General features: G+C 26.7%; 1 protein-coding gene and 1 pseudogene across 2 annotated transcripts; both read right to left on the bottom strand.

Moving 5' to 3' along the window:
* Nucleotides 1-37: 37 nt before the first annotated feature.
* Nucleotides 38-2662, bottom strand: LOC111274988 (glycine-rich RNA-binding protein RZ1A pseudogene; annotated as a pseudogene). The gene is made up of 3 exons (XR_016328935.1): nucleotides 2519-2662; nucleotides 1451-1992; nucleotides 38-1335 (listed from the first exon to the last, which is right to left on the bottom strand). The product of XR_016328935.1 is annotated as a glycine-rich RNA-binding protein RZ1A pseudogene (transcript).
* A 12628-nt stretch (nucleotides 2663-15290) lies between these two features.
* Nucleotides 15291-17190, bottom strand: LOC149514119 (uncharacterized). The gene is made up of 2 exons (XM_089746624.1): nucleotides 16780-17190; nucleotides 15291-15842 (listed from the first exon to the last, which is right to left on the bottom strand). The coding sequence occupies exons 1-2, from the start codon at nucleotides 17128-17130 to the stop codon at nucleotides 15528-15530; spliced, it is 666 nt and encodes a 221-aa protein (XP_089602750.1). The 5' UTR covers nucleotides 17131-17190; the 3' UTR covers nucleotides 15291-15527.
* Nucleotides 17191-21103: the final 3913 nt, after the last annotated feature.

Raw genomic sequence — 21103 nt, 5'->3', positions numbered from 1 at the left:
TTGATATAATCCAAAAATATCTGGCACCAACACAACAAGAAGAACTTGAAGAACTTGAATACAAGTTGAGAGTACGTATAACATGAGTAGGTCCTAGGACAAAAGAAAGCACGTAGATATAATCCAAAAATAAGAACTCAACAAACAATTCATGCATGTAGGCAGCAACACAGGTAAACCAAGAAAAAATTCCATCATGCCTATAACACACTCCCATTATATTGAAGGACAGAGGTTCAGGACAGACTTCCAAGTTGCAGTTGGAAAAATAATAAAAATTCATGTCCCTGAAGGAACCGAAGAACAATTTCCTTTCAGCCAGATTTCAGAAAGATCTAACAAGAACGCACCAATCTCCTACACAGCGAGAGGCAAATCAACCCTCAAAAGTCAGAAGAGTTTTGACATTAGGAAAGCACGATCTGAGCTGAAAGAACAATATTAACCACTTTCCTCAATTTTAGCCAAAAAGATTAAGACGCTAGAGCCCAGTACACAAGCAAGGCAAGAATGGCAATCTGCACCCGAAAGAGCAATATAAAATAGACTCATGGAATGAATAACAGCAGTTGCTGAACTCATCAAATAGCTTCCAAACAACCTGCCATGTGTTTTAGAGGAAATGGAACTCTTCCATCAGTGCACCATGACGAACATGGGGTGTGCTTACATTCAGTTAGTATGCAGATCCCTTGTTGCGCTCACAAAAACTTAAAATTTTGAAGTTTATAAAACCATGTCCAATTAGCAAAACAGAAACCCAATCAAGTATCCACAAAGGCCACAAATGGCCGAGCATCCTGCCAAAAGGTTAACAGCATTAATACTGAAAAAACTATTAATTAACAAAACTAGCACAGAGCAAAGCAATATGTAAGAAAAATAAATTACCCGCTTGACACTTGTTTATTTAGTAAGATAATGAAAACAAGGCAGCCAATTTGGCCATTTACTTCTAAAGAAAGATTTTACTCAAGTGAGAAGATGTAAAACCTAAATAGTGGACTCCTTACCATCATTCTTCGACCAAACCATCTTTCCATAATTGGGCATTTAAAAAAGTCAAAAAGAAGTCAGACAGAAGTAATGCCAATTGTTGTTGACAATGCATGAGTCACAAAAAATGGAGCATTCAGTTCATGTCAAGAAAGCACAGGACTATATCGGACCAAAACATGGAACACGACATTTTAAGAACACAAAAATAGTTAAATATTTTTGCCAAGTTTCACGCTTCAAAGGCTATGCACCTAGACAACAACAAAGATAGCACATCCCATTAAAAAGAAATTTCATGATTCGCAGAGAATAATCGCAGCAACCTCACTTCATCAACTGCAATGAAAGTGTGCTTCCATCAATACAACGATAATTACAAATTTGATTTCAAAAGAGAAAAGAATATAAGAAATTAGAAAGCAAAAAGAAAAAGGAAAGTAAATATGCATACCACAAGCAGTCATCTTACCTGGACCAAGGACCTCCAGTTCCACGACGCTCATAAGGTCCAGAACGATCACGATTGTATCCATCACTTCCCAACCCCACGTGACTGCCCACATCCCTGCTGCGCCCACCAAATCGATCTCCATTCCGATCAGGACCATAACGGCCACCGCCACCACCACCTCCACCATAACGATCTCCCCAACCACCATACTTATCCCCGCTAGCCCCATCACTAGGACACTCCCTAGCAAAGTGTCCAGGTTTCCCACACTTAAAACATTCCCCACCATTAGATCCACGGCTGCCATCATAGCCCCGGTTACGATCGTGGTCACGATCATGTCCACGTCCGCGATCACGGTTATGGTCACCATCATAATCTCTCCCTGTTCCTTGTTGAGGCTTAGCTCTATCAACAGTTATATTCCGCCCATCCAAATCCATTCCATTCATTGCTTGAATAACTTCTTCCATTGCTGCTTTCTCATCAAAAGTGACAAATCCAAATCCACGAGAACGGCCAGAAAACCTGTCAACAGCTACCTGAAACTAACAAAAGTTTTCTCAGTCAAATGTTGTTGATGATTAATTAAAACATTATAAAATATAGTAAGAAATGCAGGCTAAAACCAGAAAAATTAATGCCATAATGCATTCAAAAAATAATAAAGTTTCATAACAGTTTATCAGAGTTATAATGCTTTCAACAAATAATGCTATTATGATAACTAGTTTTATTCCGTAAAACATATTGTTGTCATCTGAAGTAATTAGGTTTTTCAGGTTTTGCATTGCCTTCACTCTAAATTGGAGGATAAACTGACACCAAGAGGCCGAAAGAATTGTTTTCAAAAGGGGGAGGCGTCATACATTTAGAAATGGAAGGTGGAATCATGGAAGGAAAAACAAAGACAATGAAAGAGCGTATGAACTAATGAAAACTGTACCTTGTGTAAAATATAAAATGAAAGAAAATAAAATGTTTGATAATCAGTGAATTCAATTATTTAAAAATAAAAAATGAATAAGAGAAGAGATGACACGAAAAGAGAGTTTCATGATTCATTACCTTAGCCTCAAGAAGATTTCCAAACTTTTCAAAAGCATCTTTTAGACCCCTATCTGATGTTGACCACGAAAGGTTACCAATAAAACAGCGGTACGCTATGTCTTCAGGCACACTGGAAGCTGCAATTTTTTTTTCAGCAAAGAAATATCAACACAAAATATCCAACAGCACATGTGTGTTAATTTGATATATTTTATAAAGATCAAAGCCTAAAAGATGGAAACACTCTCCACCATAATAAAGGTCACACTGCACATTTAAAAGCAATCACTAATGAGAAATAAAAATGGTTAAAGATACCAAATTTTTTGGTGATAAGATATTAAATGTATGACATAAAAAAATCACTCCATTGCATTCACTTAGAACAAGTTTAATATAGAAAACACTCTGCACTGTTTGTTTGTTGCCTTTTTGCTTCCACAATTGTTGCTAGAAAGGAAAAGCAAATGATAATAAAAAAATCATATTCAGTAAAAACCAAGCTTTTAGGTATTTTAGAAATTTTAGTTTTTAATTTTCAACTATTCAAAAATATTAGTATTTGCTTTTGTATGGACAAATGCACTTGTTACGTTTTGCTTCCGGTAGCAAAAACAATAACCAAAAAGACAGGCTTCACCTACAATTGCCACAAATCTCCACTCTACATTAATCACTGAAATTAAGATAGCCCGATTCGCATATCCTTCAATACACAAAACAAAGAAAGAAAATATCCACTTTCTTAATCATCAATACTTTCATCCTAATAATATTATCAACCATGTCAATGTGTCATATGTCGAAACTCAACCTCTAAGCTTGTGTGACTCCAAGATTTGGATATGCACTCATTCGACATCCCAAATCAACCTAACGGTCATGGTTTACATCATTGTGAGGTATTGTCTACTTTGACCCCTCTTTCTAATACCACTTGTCACGGGTCGAGACTCAACTTCTAGGTTTATGCAGCTTCAAGACTTGGGCATTCACTCATCCTATGTCTCATATCAGCTTAACGATCACTGTTCAGTGTTGTCCGTTTTGATCTCTCCAACCTCACAATTTTATCTTACAAAAAGCATTTCATAAGGAAGGAGAAAAGTGTATGAACCCTTATATCCTAAGATTAATTTTAATACTTAACCAATGTAAGATTCATAATTCTTTTCTAGAACCGTAACAAATGCACTTACTTACCAATCAACAAGTTAACTATCAATACACATTCAAATTCATTCAAATTCAAATTTTGAATCAGTTCCACCTAAAACGAGTCGACAACAAAATATATTTATATAGTTTATAAACATTAATTATAATTCCAAAATTAACTTAAAAATCAGAAATTAAAACTCATAATCTGCAAAATATATTTATATAGTTTATAAACATCAAATATAGTTCCAAAATTAACTTAAAAATCTGATAATTAAAACTCATAATCTGCAAACTGATTAAAGAGAACAGATTGTGTATAAAAATATTATAAAAGAATTCAATCATTCAGATCTGAAGCCAACAAGCAATTGAGCAAAAACGAATCGATAGAAAACAACAATTACAAAGATGGCTGAAAAGAAGCAGATTTAATAGAAAAAATTAAGGATTAAGACTAGCAGAGATAGAGAAAAAAAGCGTAACAAAGAAGCAGAGGCGAAGGAGAAAAAGAGAATCAGCAGCGGCTGCGTAGCGTAAGTCCCCACGGTGTTAAAGCTTCAAATCTTGTTTCAGGGATTTTTGTTTTTGGGTAAAATTAATGAATAGTCATCATCCTATATGGTTTTTTAAAACTATTAAAATTTTCAATTTTATCACTAATGTTTAAGTAAGTGTATATTTTTGTCACTAAACCATCAATTTCTAATAGAATTTTAACTGCACATGCCACATATGATGTCTATGTGATCAAAAATATCACATGACTAAAGTTGACATATCATTAATAATAAAAATTAAAATATATATATAAAATAATTTTTTCTTTTTATTTTTTCCTTCGATAATAAAATTTTTATTTATTTTCTTTTCCTCCATTATCCTTACCTTTCTAATTATCACTTTTCCTTTACTTCTAATTGTTAAACTAAAGATTGAGATAAATAAAATCCTTATCAACAGTTAAAACACACCTACCTATTGAAAACCGATAATTACCATCATCTTTACCAATGGAACCACCCATTCTATCATTTTTTATCATTAATAAAATAAACAACTGAAATAACTTATGAGAAAACAAAGCAAAACCTAGATAATCCTAAAATTTTCAATCTTTTCAAGTTTATCCACTATTTTTAAAATCTTAAAATAAAACCCAAATAATCAAAATCCTATAAAAACCTAAATAACCAAAAACTTTAAAATAACCACCATTATCCCACCTAAACCACCTTTTATCACCACAAAAAAAAAAATCTTATTTTTAAAAAATCAATTAAAAAAATATTAGCCTCTTTAAGAAGAAGAAGTAAAAAAAAGTTCACAAAAACCAAAAAAAAAAGAAAAGGTTCGAGTTTGACTTGTTCCATAGGATTTTTAGACTTAAAAATCAAAGAAAAGAAAGTTAAAGGTAGAGAAGAAACAAAATAAGGTGTGGTTTGATTTGGAGTGATAAAGGTGTGCATTTTGGATTTGAAATCACAAGACTAAATCCTATAGCTAAGCTTTTTCAAGATTTTTTTTGAAAAATTTAATTGAAGTGAAAAGAAAAGAAAAAAAAATTAAAAAAGATAAATTTTAGGGCATTTTTTGCACTGACGAAAGGCGATCGGCATGATGGATATGGACCAAAAACTAGGTTTCTTAAGTTTTTCGATAATTATGTCTATATTTTAAAGAGAGAAAATAGAGAAAAGGAAGGGAGAATGGAGGAGGAGAGAACAAAAGAAGTAAAAAGTAAAAAAAAATTGACTTTTATACATAGTCATCTAATGTAGCATGTAACAATTGATATGGCAAGTATTGTTAGCATTCTGTTAAAAATTAATGGTTGAGTGACAAAAAAAAACTTATTCAAAAGTTTGTGATTAAATTGAAAATTTTAATAATTTGATGATTATTTTTAAAAGATTCATATAATTTAGTGACTCTTTGTGTATTTTACCTTTTGTTTTTTAGGTTCTGGGAAGAATCACACGAGGATAGTTCAATGATAGGAATCAGCCTATTAGTGATATTAAAAAAATTAAAATTAAAATAAACTTTTTAATTTTACCAAAAAAAAATAAAATTGCTTTTATTCATCCATAAAAATGTAACTTATTTATTAGTATTATAATTATATTTATTAAATTTAAAAATTGATGAATAAAATTCAATTACAATTATTCAAATAAAATTATTTTAAACACTTATCATTTAATTGATTTAAATAAAATCAAGTAAATAGTTTTAATATATTAGATCAACCAACTAAAACAGATTTAACATAATATAAATTATTCTGTAACTTTAAGATTTTGATTATAATAAAACAAAATTTTTTTAACATTAATTTCAAACAATAAAAATTGTAAGGTTTATTTTTATTGAAATTTGATAACTTATTTGGTGTCATCCCTAAATTAAATTTTACTACAATATGTTTTTTTAATATGCAATTTTTTGGTTGTATAAGATTAGTTCAATGTGTATTAATGTATAGACACACGAAATTTTGCTTTTAATTTTTTTTAATTTTTAAATTATTCTTTAACCCCTACCATTATATTTATTTGGTTAAAGAAACATTATAAGCATCTAAATGCTAACTCTTATGTTACGGCAACATATTAAAAAAATTGCTTTTACACAACTCAGTTCTAACAAATTAATTAATAGTCAACTATTCAAGTAAATATTAGAGTAGTAATTGACATTTGCATTTTGGTTTTTTATTTTTATTTTTTAATTTCAACTAATAATAATAATAATAATTAATATTACCATGAATCCCTTAAAAATTTTGGTGATGACAACTGGCATTGTTTTTTTTAGGCTTTGATTTTCTACTCAAAGACTCTATTTTTTTTCTTTTTGGTTTTGCTGTTCTAGTTTTAACTATTTTTAATTATTTTTTATGTGTTTGGAAGCTTCCACTTTCTTTTCACAACCCCTAAGCTTCATTATATTATTTTCTCTTTCTTTTTCAAATTTTACATTTTTACATTTTTTTATTTTTCTTTCTTTTGCTTTTTTTTTTACCAAATCATTGGGTTTCAATGTCGTCGATTGATAAGCCTGTGATTTTTTCACAGTTGCTGAAAAAACCTAATTCACATTTTTTCTATCATCAATATTTACTTCTTTAATCAAAGATGTTTTTTTTTAAAAGCCCAATTTTGATTAAAAATTTGTTTGTTTTTTATTGCTATTAACACGATTTTTTTTTGTTTTTATATATAATGGTGTGAATTGTACTTTTATTTTTGGTGTAGGGAAAAATAGTGATCTATTTGAGAAGTTTTGGAGGTGAGTAGCGGTTTCAACTAGAGTGACAAATTAGGTTTTTTGTACAACTTTATTACCATTGAATTTTTAATTATTTCTCTTTTTGTATCATTTTAGCACTAAGGACAAAAGATAACAACCTTTCTTTTTCCAAATTGGTTTGCATGTTGGTTTATTTAATGTTAATTTGTGATATTTAGTTACCATATTATAGAGTTTTATAAATCTTTCATACAATTTTTAAATCTATTTGTTTCCTAATTTGTTTCTTTTTTCTCTTTAATTATTTCAATCTCATGGGAGATTTTTTTTTTTTGCTTAAATTAAACAGGGTACATAATGAGATTACCCATATTTACTCTTTATTGGGTCATTTGGATCTAGCAAGAAAACCCTAATTATGGCTCTTTCTAAATAGATCTTTGGTCATAGTGTTGAACAAACCTAATTTTTTCTTTTTTTTTTTTTGTAAAGTTTTTCATATTTTTCATCCTATGACCCGATTAGGATTTTTCTTTTTATAAATGTTTGGTTATGTGGGGAAATTTTTAAGTGCTATGATAAGATTTGGGTTTTTTTAATTTTTTTTACTTAATTGTTTTAGAGCCAAAATTGTGTATTTTCTTTTTGCCATTTGATTTGAGTTAAATTTTTCATAAAAGGGAGAAAGTTTATTAAGTTGTTTTCAATTGGACTAATATTTGTTTTTCTTTTTTGGTTTTCTAATCATTCAACATAGAAGAATCATTTTGTCTATTTAGTTGCAAGTGAAAGTGGAGAATAGTAATTAAAAAATTGATGTAAGTTTCAAATGTTGATGTAATTTTCATATCAAAGTTTCTTGATATTGTGAAATGTAATATTATGCTCTATGCATGTACTTTTTGATGGATAAAAGCTTCATTAAGCTTTCATTGTAAGAATAAGAATTTCAAATGATAATTTACATATAAGAGCTCTAAGATTGATTTTTTTATGTCTTTGATCTATCAAAGGTATATTAGAGGTTTCTTTTATCCTCAATGTTTAGGAATCTTTTATACTTATTTTTACATTTTCTTTTAGTAACTTTGAATTCTACAATGGAGCTTATTGATTTATTGAGCTTTTATGATCTATTATTGGTGCTCTCTAATTAGAATCTCCTCTTATTTTAATTTATTTCAAGGTGGAAGTAGAACCATTGATTTGGAGTTAACCATGTTTTCAAGCACCAATTATATGAAGTTAAGTTCAAATGATGTAGGTTTTCAGGACTAACATATAATTCAATAAATAATTAAAGAAATGGCTAAAAATATACTAACTAACACCAAAAGGAAAAGAGGATAGAAAGGTAATTCTAATATTATTTTTTTTCCAACCTAATAAATCCCTATCAGAAGCATATCTCTCTTTTAGAATGTAGTATTAAAAAATGTCTTCAAAATGGCATTGCGTATGTATCTTTAGTATTTAGTTTTCTAGATTTAATGCTAGAACTCTGAAATTGGTATATCACTAGTTTTTGCCAACAAAGAGTCTTTATTGTTCAAGTCTTCAAGTTGCATAGACTAATAAAGGTAAATCGATCATTATGCTATTGACTTACTCAACATTTCAGTAAATAACTATGCAATCTCATTTTTTATTTTATTTTACTATAAGATGATGAATTAACAATATTGGATATTCAAAAATTTAAGCCTATTCATAGACTCATGTTGTTACGAGGTATTGTTAAGTTTATACCAATTTGCTCTCTTCTTTTTTGTTAATTTTAATCATTATTCAAAATGAGAGTTTTGGAAAACATATTGATACTTGCATTTGTGCTCTAATAATAGTAAAATATGTCTAAGTAATCTCTTTAACTACAAGTGTGTATAAATATATTATTTTATTTGTTTAACATCAATTTAATCTAAAATTATTTTGAATGTAGGTACATTCATCTTTCAATACAATTTCCCCTATAAAATGTAATGCATTAGTCATGATTGAATGAAATTATATGTTTGTTTTATACAAAAGAATATTCAGATAAGTCGAATCCATCCAATGAATGGTTTAAGCAAAGAAATTTTGTAAGTTAACCTATAGATTATCTGTTTTATCTTCTAGACTATGCCTTAAAGTTCTTTATTTTTTACTTTAATTTGATTTGGTAGGTGAAAACTTATCTAGTTGGTGGCACTAATGAGAAAGCTAAAGTTTCAATTTTTGGACTAACCATGGGAGTTGGCTCTCAAGCCTTAGGTGATGTTTTTAGGTAAGTACCTTATTTTTTTTAATGAAAAAACATCAATGTTTGAGCTTAATTTGGCTTGAAATTTGATGGTTGCTTACTTGTTTTTGTATAAACTTAATTTATATGTGTTGTGGTAGGATTTTGAGGGATTTAATTTAGGTTAAAATAGTGCAAGAAGTAAGGTGTTGGACCAAATGAGATAAATATCTTGGTTCGGCACCTAGATTTCCTTATAACACCAAAATTTTCAATCTTTTCAAGTTTATCCACTATTTTTAAAACCCTAAAATAAAACCCAAATAATCAAAACCCTATAAAAACCTAAATAACCAAAACTTTAAAACAATTACTATTATCCCAACCAAGCCACCTTTTATCACCACAAAAAAAAAATTCTTATTTTTAAAAAACCAATTCAAAAAAAAAAAAAACAAAATTTTAGCATTCTCTAGAAGAGAAAGCAAAACAAAATTTTTTAAAAAAAAAATCAAAAAGAAAGAGAGGGTTTCAGGTTTGACTTATTCCAGAAAATTTTTAGACTTGAAAATTAAAGAAAATAAAATTAAAGGTAGAGAAGAAACAAACTAAGGCGCAATTCGATTTGGAGAGATGAAAATGTACATTTTTTGTTCGAAATCGAAGGGCTAAATCATATATCTAGGCTTTTTGAAGATTTTTTTTTTGAAAATTTAATTGGAATGAAAAAAGAAGGAAAAAAAAAGAATTAGAAAAAGTAAATTTTAGGGTATTTCTTACGTCGACTAAAGGTGGTCGGCATGGTGAATATGGATCGAAAACTAGATTTCTTAAGTTTTTCAATGATTGTGTCTGCATTTTATAAAGAGAAAATAGAAAGAATGAAGAAAGAAAGGGAAAGAGAAAACAACAAAAGCAAAAAGTTAAAAAAAAAAATTGACTTTTATACGTAGCCATCTAATGTAGCATTTAACAATTGATATGACATGTCTTCTATTAAAAATTAATGATTGAGTAATAAAAAAAATACTTATTCAAAAGTTAGTGATTAAATTAAAAATTTTAATAGTTTAGTGGTCATTTTTAAAATATTCATGTAATTTAGTGACTATTTATATATTTTACCTTATGTTTTTGTAGGTCTCACGAAGAATCACATGAAGATAGTTCAATGATAGTGAATTAGACTATTAGTGATATTAAAAAAATTAAAATGAAAATAAACTTTTGAATTTTACCAAAAAAAATGAAATTGTTTTTATTCATCCATAAAATTTTAACTTATTTATTAGTATTATAATTATATTTATTAAATTTAAAAATTGATGAATAAAATTCAATTACAATTATTCAAATAATATTATTTTAAACAATTGTCATTTAATTCATTTAAATAAATTCAAGTAAATAGTTTTAATATATTAAATCAACCAACTAAAACAAATTTAACATAATATAAATTATTTCGTAACTTTAAGATTTTCATTATAATAAAACAAAATTTTATTAACATTAATTTCAAATAATAAAAATTTTAAGGTTTATTTTTATTGAAATTTGATAACTTATTTGGTTCTCATCCCCAAATTAAATGTTACTACAATATGTTTTTTTTTAATATGGAATTTTTCGGTTGTATAAGAGTAGTTCAATGTGTATTAGTGTATACACACAAGAAATTTTGCTTTTAATTTTTTTTAATTTTTAAATTATTCTTTAACCTCTACCATTATATTTATTTGGTTAAAGAAACATTATGAGCATCTAAATGCTAACTCTTATGTTACGGCAACATATAAAAAAAATCTGCTTTTACACAACTCAGTTCTAATAAATTAATTAATGTTCAACTATTCAAGTAAATATTATATTAGTAATTGACATTTGCCTTTTGGTTTTATTATTTTTATTTTTTTATTTTTTTAATTTCAACAACAACAACTACTACTACTACTACTAATACTATTACTGCTAATAATAATAATAATAATAATAATAATAATAATAATAATAATAATCAATATTACCTTGAATCCCTTAAAAATTTTGGTGATGACAATTAGCGTTGTTTTTTTTAGGCTTTGACTTTTTTACTCAAAAACTCTTTTTTTTTTTGGGTTTTGTTATTCTATTTTTAACTATTTTTAATTATTTTTATGGGTTAAGAAGCTTCCATCTTCTTCTCACAACCCTTAAGCTTCATTCTATTATTTTCTCTTTCTTTTTCAGATTTTACATTTCTCTATTTTTTTTCGTTTGCTTTTTTTTTTATCAGATCACTGAGTTTCAATGTCGTCGATCGATAAGCTTATGATTTTTTCACTATAGCAGAAAAACCCTAGTTCGTATTTTTTCTATCAACAATATTTACTTCTTTAATAAAAGATGTTTTTCCTAAAAGCCCAATTTTGATTAAAAATTTGTTTGCTTTTTGTTGCTATTAACACAATTTTTTTTGTTTCTATATTTTATGGTGTGAATTGCACTTTTATTTTTTATACAGGAAAAATGGTGATCTATTTAAGAAGTTCTGGATATGAGTAATGGTTTCAACCAGAATGACAAATTGGATTTTTTGTACAACTTTATTACCATTGAATTATTAATTATTTTTTTGTATCATTTTAACACTAAAGATAAAAGACAACAACCTTTCTCTTTCCAAATTTGTTTGCATGTTGGTTTATTTAATGTTAATTTGTGATATTTAGTTGCCACATTATAAAGTTTTACAAACCTTTCATATAATTTTTAAATATGTTTGTTTCCTAATTTGTTTCCTTTTTCTCTTTAATTATTTTAATTTCATAGGTCTCAAAATCCTATGTGCCTAATTTGTTTCCTTTTCTTTATTTATTTCAATTTCATGAGGGATTTTTTTTACTTAAATTAAATAGGTTACATAGTGAGATTGCCCACATTTACTCTTCTATGAGCCATCTAAATATAGCAAGAAAGCCCTAATTATAGGTCTTCCTAGACAGATATTCGATTATAGTGTTGAAAAAACCTAATTTTTTCTCTTTTCTTTTTTTGTAAAATTTTCATTTTTTTCATCCTTTGATCCAATTTAGGATTTTTGTTTTTATAAATGTTTGGTTTAGTGGGGAAATTTTTAAATACTATAAGAAATTTTGGGTTTTTTTTAAATTTCTTTACTTAATTGTTTTAAAGACTAAATTGTGTATTCTCTTTTTGCCATTTGATTTTTGAGTTGGATTTTTCATAAAATGGAGGAATTTTATTAAGTTGTTTTCATTGGACTAATATTTATTTTTCTTTTTTTGGTTTTCTAATCATTCAACATAGAAAAATCATTTTGTTCATTTAGTTGTAGGTCAAAGTAGAGAATAGAAATTAAAAAATTGACGTAAGTTTCAAATGTTGATGTAATTTTCATATCAAATTTTCCTAATATTGTGAAATGTAATATTATGTTGTATGCATGTGCTCTTTTATAGATAAAAGTTTCATTAAGCTTTCATTATAAGAATAAAAATTTCAAATGATAATTTGCATATAAAAGCTCTGAGATTGACTTTTTTATATCCTTAATCTATCAAAGGTATAATGGAACTTTCTTTTATCCTCAATGTTTAGGAATCTTTTACACTTAATTTTACATTTTCCTTTAGTAACTTTGAATTCTATAATGGAGCTTATTGTTCTATTGAGCTTTTATGATCTATTATTGGTGCTCTCTAACTAGAATCTCTTTTTATTTTAATTTTATTTTAGGGTGGAAATAGACCATTGATCTAGAGTTGACCACATTATCAAGCACCAATCATGTGGAGTTAAGTTCAAATGATGTAGGTTTTCAGGACTAATAAATAATTCAATAAATAATTAAAAAAATAGCTAAAAATAAACTAATTGACACCAAAAGGAAAAAAGGATAGAAAGGTAATTCTAATATTACTTTTTTTCCAACCTAATAAATCCATGTTATAAGTAGGTCTCTCTTTTAGAATGTAGTATTAAAGTATGTTTCAAAATGGCATTACGTATGTATCTTTAGTATTTAGTTTATTGGATTTAATGCTAGAACTCTAAAGTTGGTATATCACTATTTTTAGCCAATAAAGAATTTTTGTTGTGTAAGTCGTCTAGTTGCATAGACTAATAAAGGTAAACTGATTATTGTGCTATTGACTTACTTAGCATTTCAGTGAATATCTATGTATTCTCATTTTTTTTGTCTTATTTTACTGTAAGATGATGAATTTACAATATTGGATGTTCGAAAGTTTAAGCCTATTCATAGACGCATGTTGTTACAAGGTATTGTTAAGTTCATACCAATTTGCTCTCCTCTTTTTTTGTTAATTTTCATCATCCTTCAAAATGAGAGTTTTGGAAAACATATTGATACTTGCATTCATGCTCTGGTAATAGTAAAACATGTCTAAGTAATCTCTTTAACTACAAGTGCATATAAATCTATTTATTTTATTTGTTTAACATCAATTTAGTCTAAAATTATTTTGAGTGGAGGTACATTCATCTTTCAATACAATTTCCTCCATAAAATGTAATGCATTGGTCATGATTGAATGAAATTATATGTTTGTTTTAAATAGGAAAGTATTCAGATAAGTTGAATCCATCCAATGAATGGTTTAAGCAAAGAAAATTTGTGAGTTAACCTACAGATTATCTGCGTTTTAGCTTTTAGACTATGCCTTAAAGATCTTTATTTTTTTACTTTAATTTGATTTGGTAGGTGAAAACTTATCTAGTTGGTGACACTAGTGAGAAAGCTAAAGATTTAATTTTTGGACTAACCATGGGAGTTGGCTCTCAAGCCTTAGGTGATGTTTTCAAGTAAGGTAAATACCATTTAAAAAAAAAATTTATGAAGGTTATCTTCAAGAAATTATTATTACTTTTAAATTTTTTTCATGATTAATTCTGATAAGTTTAATATTGGTTTTTTTTAGTGAGTTTAATGAAAAAACATCAATGCTAGAGCTTAATTTGACTTGAAATTTGATGGCCGATTACTTGTTTTGGTATAAACTTAATTTATATATGCTGCGGTAGGATTTTGGGGGATTTGATTTAGGTTGAAATAGTGCCGGAAGTGAGGTGTTGGACCAAAGAAGGCAAATATCTTGGTTTGGCACCTAGATTTTCTTATGTCTCACTTCCAAGCTTTAAGGTCCCAAATGATTCTCACCTTGATTAAGTATGATCCCTTCTACAATTCCAAAGAAAGCATAATAGCTGTAATTTTCATTCTTCGCTTTTTTTTGTTAAAAATCAAGTTGGACATCTTTTAAATTCCTTTTAATTGTAATTTTGCATATGTATTTTGCTTATTGATTTCTTTACTTTTAAAATTCAAAATTAGTATCTCTTAAAGTTTTACTATTTTATCTTGAAGTTTTAGTTTTGTTCATGTTAAAAGAATGATCAATAAGCTTCCAATTCAATAATAATACTAAAAATTATTATAATAAATCGTGCAAAGCCGAGTTTTACACACTAATGATAATAATAAAAGCTTCAATAACTCCTTTTTTAAAATTTTGTTTTATTTCATATAACATAAGATATAACAATTGCAATGATGAAAATAAAAAATTCAACATTTTTAATTTGGCAAAAAAATAAAAAAAAATCCATGAATTAAAATTTACTAAGCATCTACATCTTTCTTTTTTATAATCAATTAAATCTTCAAATATATATTTTCATAAATTGAACCATTGTTAAAGAAAAAATAATTAATTGTTTTTGTTTAAGTAAGAGTTTAATTGAGTGAAAATATATGTATAATAATTCAATTAAGTAAAATAAATATTTAAAGGTTCAATGAATTTAAAATAAAAGATTCACAATTTAATTAATCATAATAAAATAAAATAAAAAACTTAAAATAATTATTTTATTTTTGTTTGAAAACCTTTTTTACCCTTATACCTTTCAATTTCTTATAATTATGTTACATCAACTCTAAATTTGATCTATTTTTAATTTCAACGTAAACTTATTCTATTTTTGGTTACAATGTAAATTATTCAAAACTATACTTAAGTTATGTTCAGTTAGTGCTTTGCTTTTTTTTTTTTTTTGTTATTTATTCTTTATTTTCAATTATTTTTATTTTTCATTAATAAAAATATCAACCAAACAAAGCCTTAATTGGGCTACCAACATTCCATCACATCACCATGTATAACATTAACAGGTGAGATGAATAATCATAGATGGTTTTAAGTTTTAACCAAATTCCTTAGAACGCAACACAAATTAGGAAAAAAAAAAAAAGCAATAAATGATATCAGTTGGAACTTGTGGCCAGATATAAGAAAGATAAAGCAGTTTTGATTATATAACAGAGTCGAATGCAAACTCAACCCCATTTCAAGTACCACTGCCTTAGTTTCTTGACTTACCACCTCTTCCACGGCCTCGTCCACCTCCTTTTCCGCCACGGCCTTTCCAACCCCCACTGCCTGCTGCCCTGCTTGCATCAGGTTTTATCTTCTTCTCTTCTGGCAGGGGAAGTATATGATCAACACACTTCCTAAAGCTAAAATCCTCAACAGTTTCATCATCCCTAATGACAAAGAAACATTTACTTTTCCACATTGGATGATTTTGAATTTGGAAAGCTTTGATCCCAACACCAATCTTTTTATCAGGCTCTGAATGACCTTTTTTGAGCAACTCCAGCAATACCATGTGCTCATACTGTAATACAAAGTCAACCATGAACATAATATATCAAACAAAATTTGAAGTATTCCAGTGCTCAAGTAACACATTTGACAATACAAGATTGAGGTGACAAAATTTATGTCCATTCAAGGCGTTTTAATGCATTATATCATTCACTAGTGATATCACTTGGAGAGAAATCATTGTTTATTTATTTATTTATCTATTTATTTTGATTTAGGGAAAGGAGATTTGAACTATGCTTTGAGAGGAACCATTGGTTAATATTATACTATGTTCCAGAAACACCAAAATTTTGTCTAAAAGTACTATGAAATTCAAAATGTTATGCAGCCAGTGATCAGCTTACATCATTGTCTACAACTTGCTAGTTTAAATATAACTTGGAGGATAAACTCTTAAAAGAAGCAGCATATTAAGGAAAGTACACGTTTAAAACCTAAAGAGGATCTCTTGAAAGCAAAGGTGGATTACAAGCTCAGAACGTAAGAGTTTGGAAGTTAGAGAACACATGCAAAGGCCAAATTTCAATTTGAAATAGACTAAGGCTCCATTTGGGAGCATGGTGGGACTCCTCCCATCACACCGGAGCAATTGAGCCTAATAAAAGAGGTTGTGTTTCTTCATGGAGCCACCAATACAAGTATACAACCATAAGCAGAGTTTACAGTAACCAGAGCTATTGATGCAATAGTCCATAATCGATCACTAGAATTACAAATACAGTAAAACAATAAGAAAAAAAAATAGTAACACATAAGAAATCATTAATCAAGCAACTGACTAAGCTCCATTAACGCTAACAACATGAAGCATCAGATAACTAAAAAGCCTACTTCTTTATGCAATTCTCTTCTTTCTTCACCATGAAAGCTATAATTGTAATACTAGTAAAAAACAAAATCAAAGAAAACTAACAGCAAAAACAGATATTGAATATTTTAATTACCTTGTTAAGGTTGAATTGAGTAGGCCAATAATGAAGCAAATTGTAAAAGTAATCCAACATCTCCACCGACGACCCGAACTCCTTAGGGCCGAGCCGGACACGACCCAACTCGGATGACACTGACTTCTTCTCCAGCCTTTCTTCCTCCACGGACTTGTCCACCTTCTGTTTCTTGGATACCTCGTCGCTTTCTTCGCCGTCTTCTTCTCTCCCACGCTTCGAGTTTGAGTCGCCGTTGGCGTCGCCTCCATCATCGAGATTCTGGGCAGACGAACCAAGTGTTTCGAGATCCATGTCTTCAGTTGGTGGATTGGTCTCGGTGAGCTCTTCCGATGCCACTTTCTCTGCCATTGCGGAAGCTAAAACCCTAGGTCTGGCGACAATGGTATTAGCATTCAGTAGCGGAGGGGGTTTAAAATAATTAAAATATTATATTTTGTGAATATTAAATTTGATTAAATTAATAAGCAAATATGTTATGCAAACAAATTACATTTTCTAGACATTATAACAATATTTTAATAGATTATTATTTTATATTATCAGTGAAATTAAAATTTACAGGTGTGATTATAATATTATTATATATTTTTTATTTATTATATTAATTTATTAATTATTTTAAATATATTTTAATAAAAATATGACAATCGAGTAAGTTTAAAATTTTCGTAACGAAATAAAAAACATATATTTATTTATTTTAAAAATATAAATATATAAAATTTATTTTGAAATAGATATATATATATATATATGTTATGATACTCTTAGATTTCTATCAATTAATACAATTAATCTAATTCTTTTTCATGCATATAATTACTAGTCATTATGTCCCAAAATTTTGTCTCCATTTAACTTTCATATAGATTAAAAAAAGTTTTAATTTTAGTGTATTTTATATTAAATACAAAATTGATATTCTATGAATGATTTTTAATGCTAGAAAGTATAAAATTGCCAATAAATTAAATAAAATCGACAATTCTATAAAAAAAAGATTAAATAGATAAATTCAGCATAAAAATTATATAATTTTCATATTTATTTTAATTTGTAAATTTTTTACTATTTTTGTGTGACATATGGTCACTCTTTCAACTAAAGATGCCAACCAACGAAGATAAAATGGGTAGAGCATTACCATTTATGTCCTTTTTTAAAATATTTTTATTCTTGCATCCGTACTTATTTTAAAAAAATTTGTGCCCATTCTTGTCTCTAATAAGATTTAATGAATACAAAAAATCTTCATATTTGTGATTTTTAAATTCAAAATAAACATTAAAATATTTAATACTAATTAAAATAAATAAAAACTTACAAACAATACAGACATTAAAATAAGTTTAAACAACAACAATTTAACATATGTAAAAATTTATATGAATTTATTAACATGACATAACAAATATATTATATATATATATATATATTAAAGACGTATATACATACGATTACAGGTACAATAACTCTACTCATGGGTTAGATCAGGTTAGATTCAAGTCGAACATGATATAATATTTTAGTAGTTTTAGTAAGCTTAAGTTTGATTCGATCTGATTTTTTGAGTTTTATTATCTATTAAACATGTTCTTACATATAATAATAAAGTCAAAACTCACCCAAAATATTGGTATTTAAAATTTTTAAAATTTTTTTATAAATTATTAATTTAACTAATTTAATTAATTTTAATTAAATTTATAAATTATTTGGGCTTGATTTCAATTTAATTTTGTTGAATGTAATTTAAAATTAAATTATTATTTTGTATAAAAAAAAATAGACTTTATGATATCATAAGGAATAAAGCAAATAAGTCTTATCTATTATAAAAAATAAAGCAAATAAAATTTGTTTCATTATGATAAAAAAATATTTTTTTAATTTTCAGGTCAAGTCGAGTCGGGTTCAAGCTTTAAATGATGAAAATCAAATTTGACTCTATTTTTTGATCTGATCTTATATTTTTGTCCAGACACGTTTAATAAATTTAATATTCTTGTCAAAACTCTTCAAAATTTTGGGCATGCTTTCAAGTTCAGAGAGGCCACCCTTCATAAACAAGTGTAAGATATAGGGTTGATACTATATTATCTGTCATTATATTGATGAATATTTCAAATCTATCATTGAAATTTAATATCCATATCTCTCCTCATTTGAGTAAAAAATAAGATTCTCTATAAGTTATAAATAAAATATTTTGCTATAAAAAAAGGCTACAATTAATGGATAGGAACGAGTTGTAAATATTGAGATTTGAACTCTAAATCTACATGATAACACTTCTTAAAATGATTGCAAAAACTAATTTAAATAAATCATTGATTCAAATATAAATAAAATTAGGCTAAATGATAAAAAAGCTTTTGAATAAAAATTTAATAATCATTTTAGGTCCTATCATTTTATTATAATTAATTAAGTTTTTAAATATTTATTTGCACCAATTGAGCTTTGTTAGATAAGAATAGACTAATCGTAAACATTAATTTTTATCTAATAAAAAACTTAATTAAGGTGAAAATAAATATTTAAGAATTTAATTTGGTTAAATAAATGTTTAAGATTTAATTAATCTAAAATAAAAAAATTCAAAATTTAATTAATTATAAAAAATATCAAATATTTAAATAATTATTAAATTTTTATTTGAGAATTGTTTTTTACCCTTTTATGCTTACTTTAAACTATAAAATTTTCACATAATATTTTTTAATGTGCTTTGTACCGTTTAAACCATTCCCCTCCGTCAACCATTCCCAATAATAAAAATTGTAAGTTCTCAATAATACCAAATAATACATATATAAGTTGTCAATATTTAAGATCAATCCACATATAAAAAAAAATAAAATAGTGTCACATTATTTTTATCAATGAGATTTCAATTTAAAAATTTACTGTGCATGAATTTATTTTAACTTCATGTTAAATTTATTTAATAATATTCAAATTTATTAATTGATTAATATATTTATTTAATTATATAATACTTAATTATAATTATAATTTATACTTATAATTTCATCAAACAAAAATAGTGTCACATTAGTTCAAGAACAATCACATATACTTTTATTTATATTGTAAGATTATTATCCTATAAATTTTGATATATCATTTAGCTTGAATCATCATCATCATCATCATTATATCTCATGACAAATTCTACAAAATTTCCATCACATGGGGCCTCTTAAATATCACGTTTGTAATGATAATGTTTGTTCAAAAGAACAATCCATAAAGTTCATACATATGTCTCTTTAAATTATTGCTTAGGGCCATAACCAAATTAATATCAATTGCAAGAGCTTAGCGACCCACCACAAAACAATATCTAACATTACCTTCCTTATCTTATTTCAAATTTTCAAGAATTATTATTTCTTGATGAAAGTTTCTTAGATGGATTTTTAGTTCCATTTATTTTTGTTCTTGATGAAAGTTTTTTAGATGGATAATTGAATTTAATATGGATGTGGTGGGTGGATAGGCACAAAAATTTTATAGTTTCAAAAAAAAAAAAAAAAGAAAAGAAGAAAGGCTGGTCAAAGTTAAGAAAATGGAAAATGTCTTAATCCTAATTCCCAAAAGAAACTAGTATTAGAAAAATCTAACAAAACCTTGGTGAGTTGGTGGGTTTCAATGAAGCTTGTAGGAATGAGTCAATGTTCACGGCAAAATTTTAATTGTGTTTGACGTATTCAAAATTTTAATTATTAAAAATAAGTTTGATAATTTTAAATATGATATGATTATATGAGATAAAAATATAAACATAATAAATTTAAAATTTTAGTAAAAATTATATATGTATTTAATAAAAATAAAAATATATGTTTTATTTTTAATATATTAACATGAATTATAATACAATAATTTTAATATTTTATATATATTTGATATGAAATAAATATAATACAAATATATAAATTATTAAATTCAATTAAAAATAAAAATATAATACTTTATCAATAAATCATATGATTATTAATGTATTAAATAATTTATCAAGAAATTACACGGTTATCAATATATCCACATCTTTCACTCTTATGGTGTTTTATATTTATATTAAAAAAGTTTTAGATTTAATTCAATCATAAAAAATAATGTTTTTATTTTGCAATGGAAAATACTTTTAAAATATATTCTCGACATCATGTAAAACACAATTTGCATTTTAGTAGACAATTGTCTATGCTTTGGGTTTTTAAAATATTTGTATTATTTTTTCCTTTAATATAAAATTATATAATGAACATATCATAATAATCCTTATAAATTAGTATATTAATTTACAAATTAT

This window comes from Durio zibethinus, chromosome 17 (assembly GCF_047325235.1).
Source record: "Durio zibethinus cultivar Kanyao isolate XHJ-2024 chromosome 17, ASM4732523v1, whole genome shotgun sequence".
Classification (NCBI taxonomy): Eukaryota; Viridiplantae; Streptophyta; class Magnoliopsida; order Malvales; family Malvaceae; genus Durio; species Durio zibethinus.
This window is presented reverse-complemented; position numbering and strand designations above follow the sequence as displayed.

Bases quoted from the DNA above. Each gene is read 5' to 3' on its own strand.
- LOC149514119 (XM_089746624.1), bottom strand. From the start codon at position 17,130: ATGGCAGAGAAAGTGGCATCGGAAGAGCTCACCGAGACCAATCCACCA. The intron at 15,843-16,779 runs GTAATTAAAATA...TTTGTATTACAG, and splicing joins CTCAATTCAACCTTAACAAG to TATGAGCACATGGTATTGCT.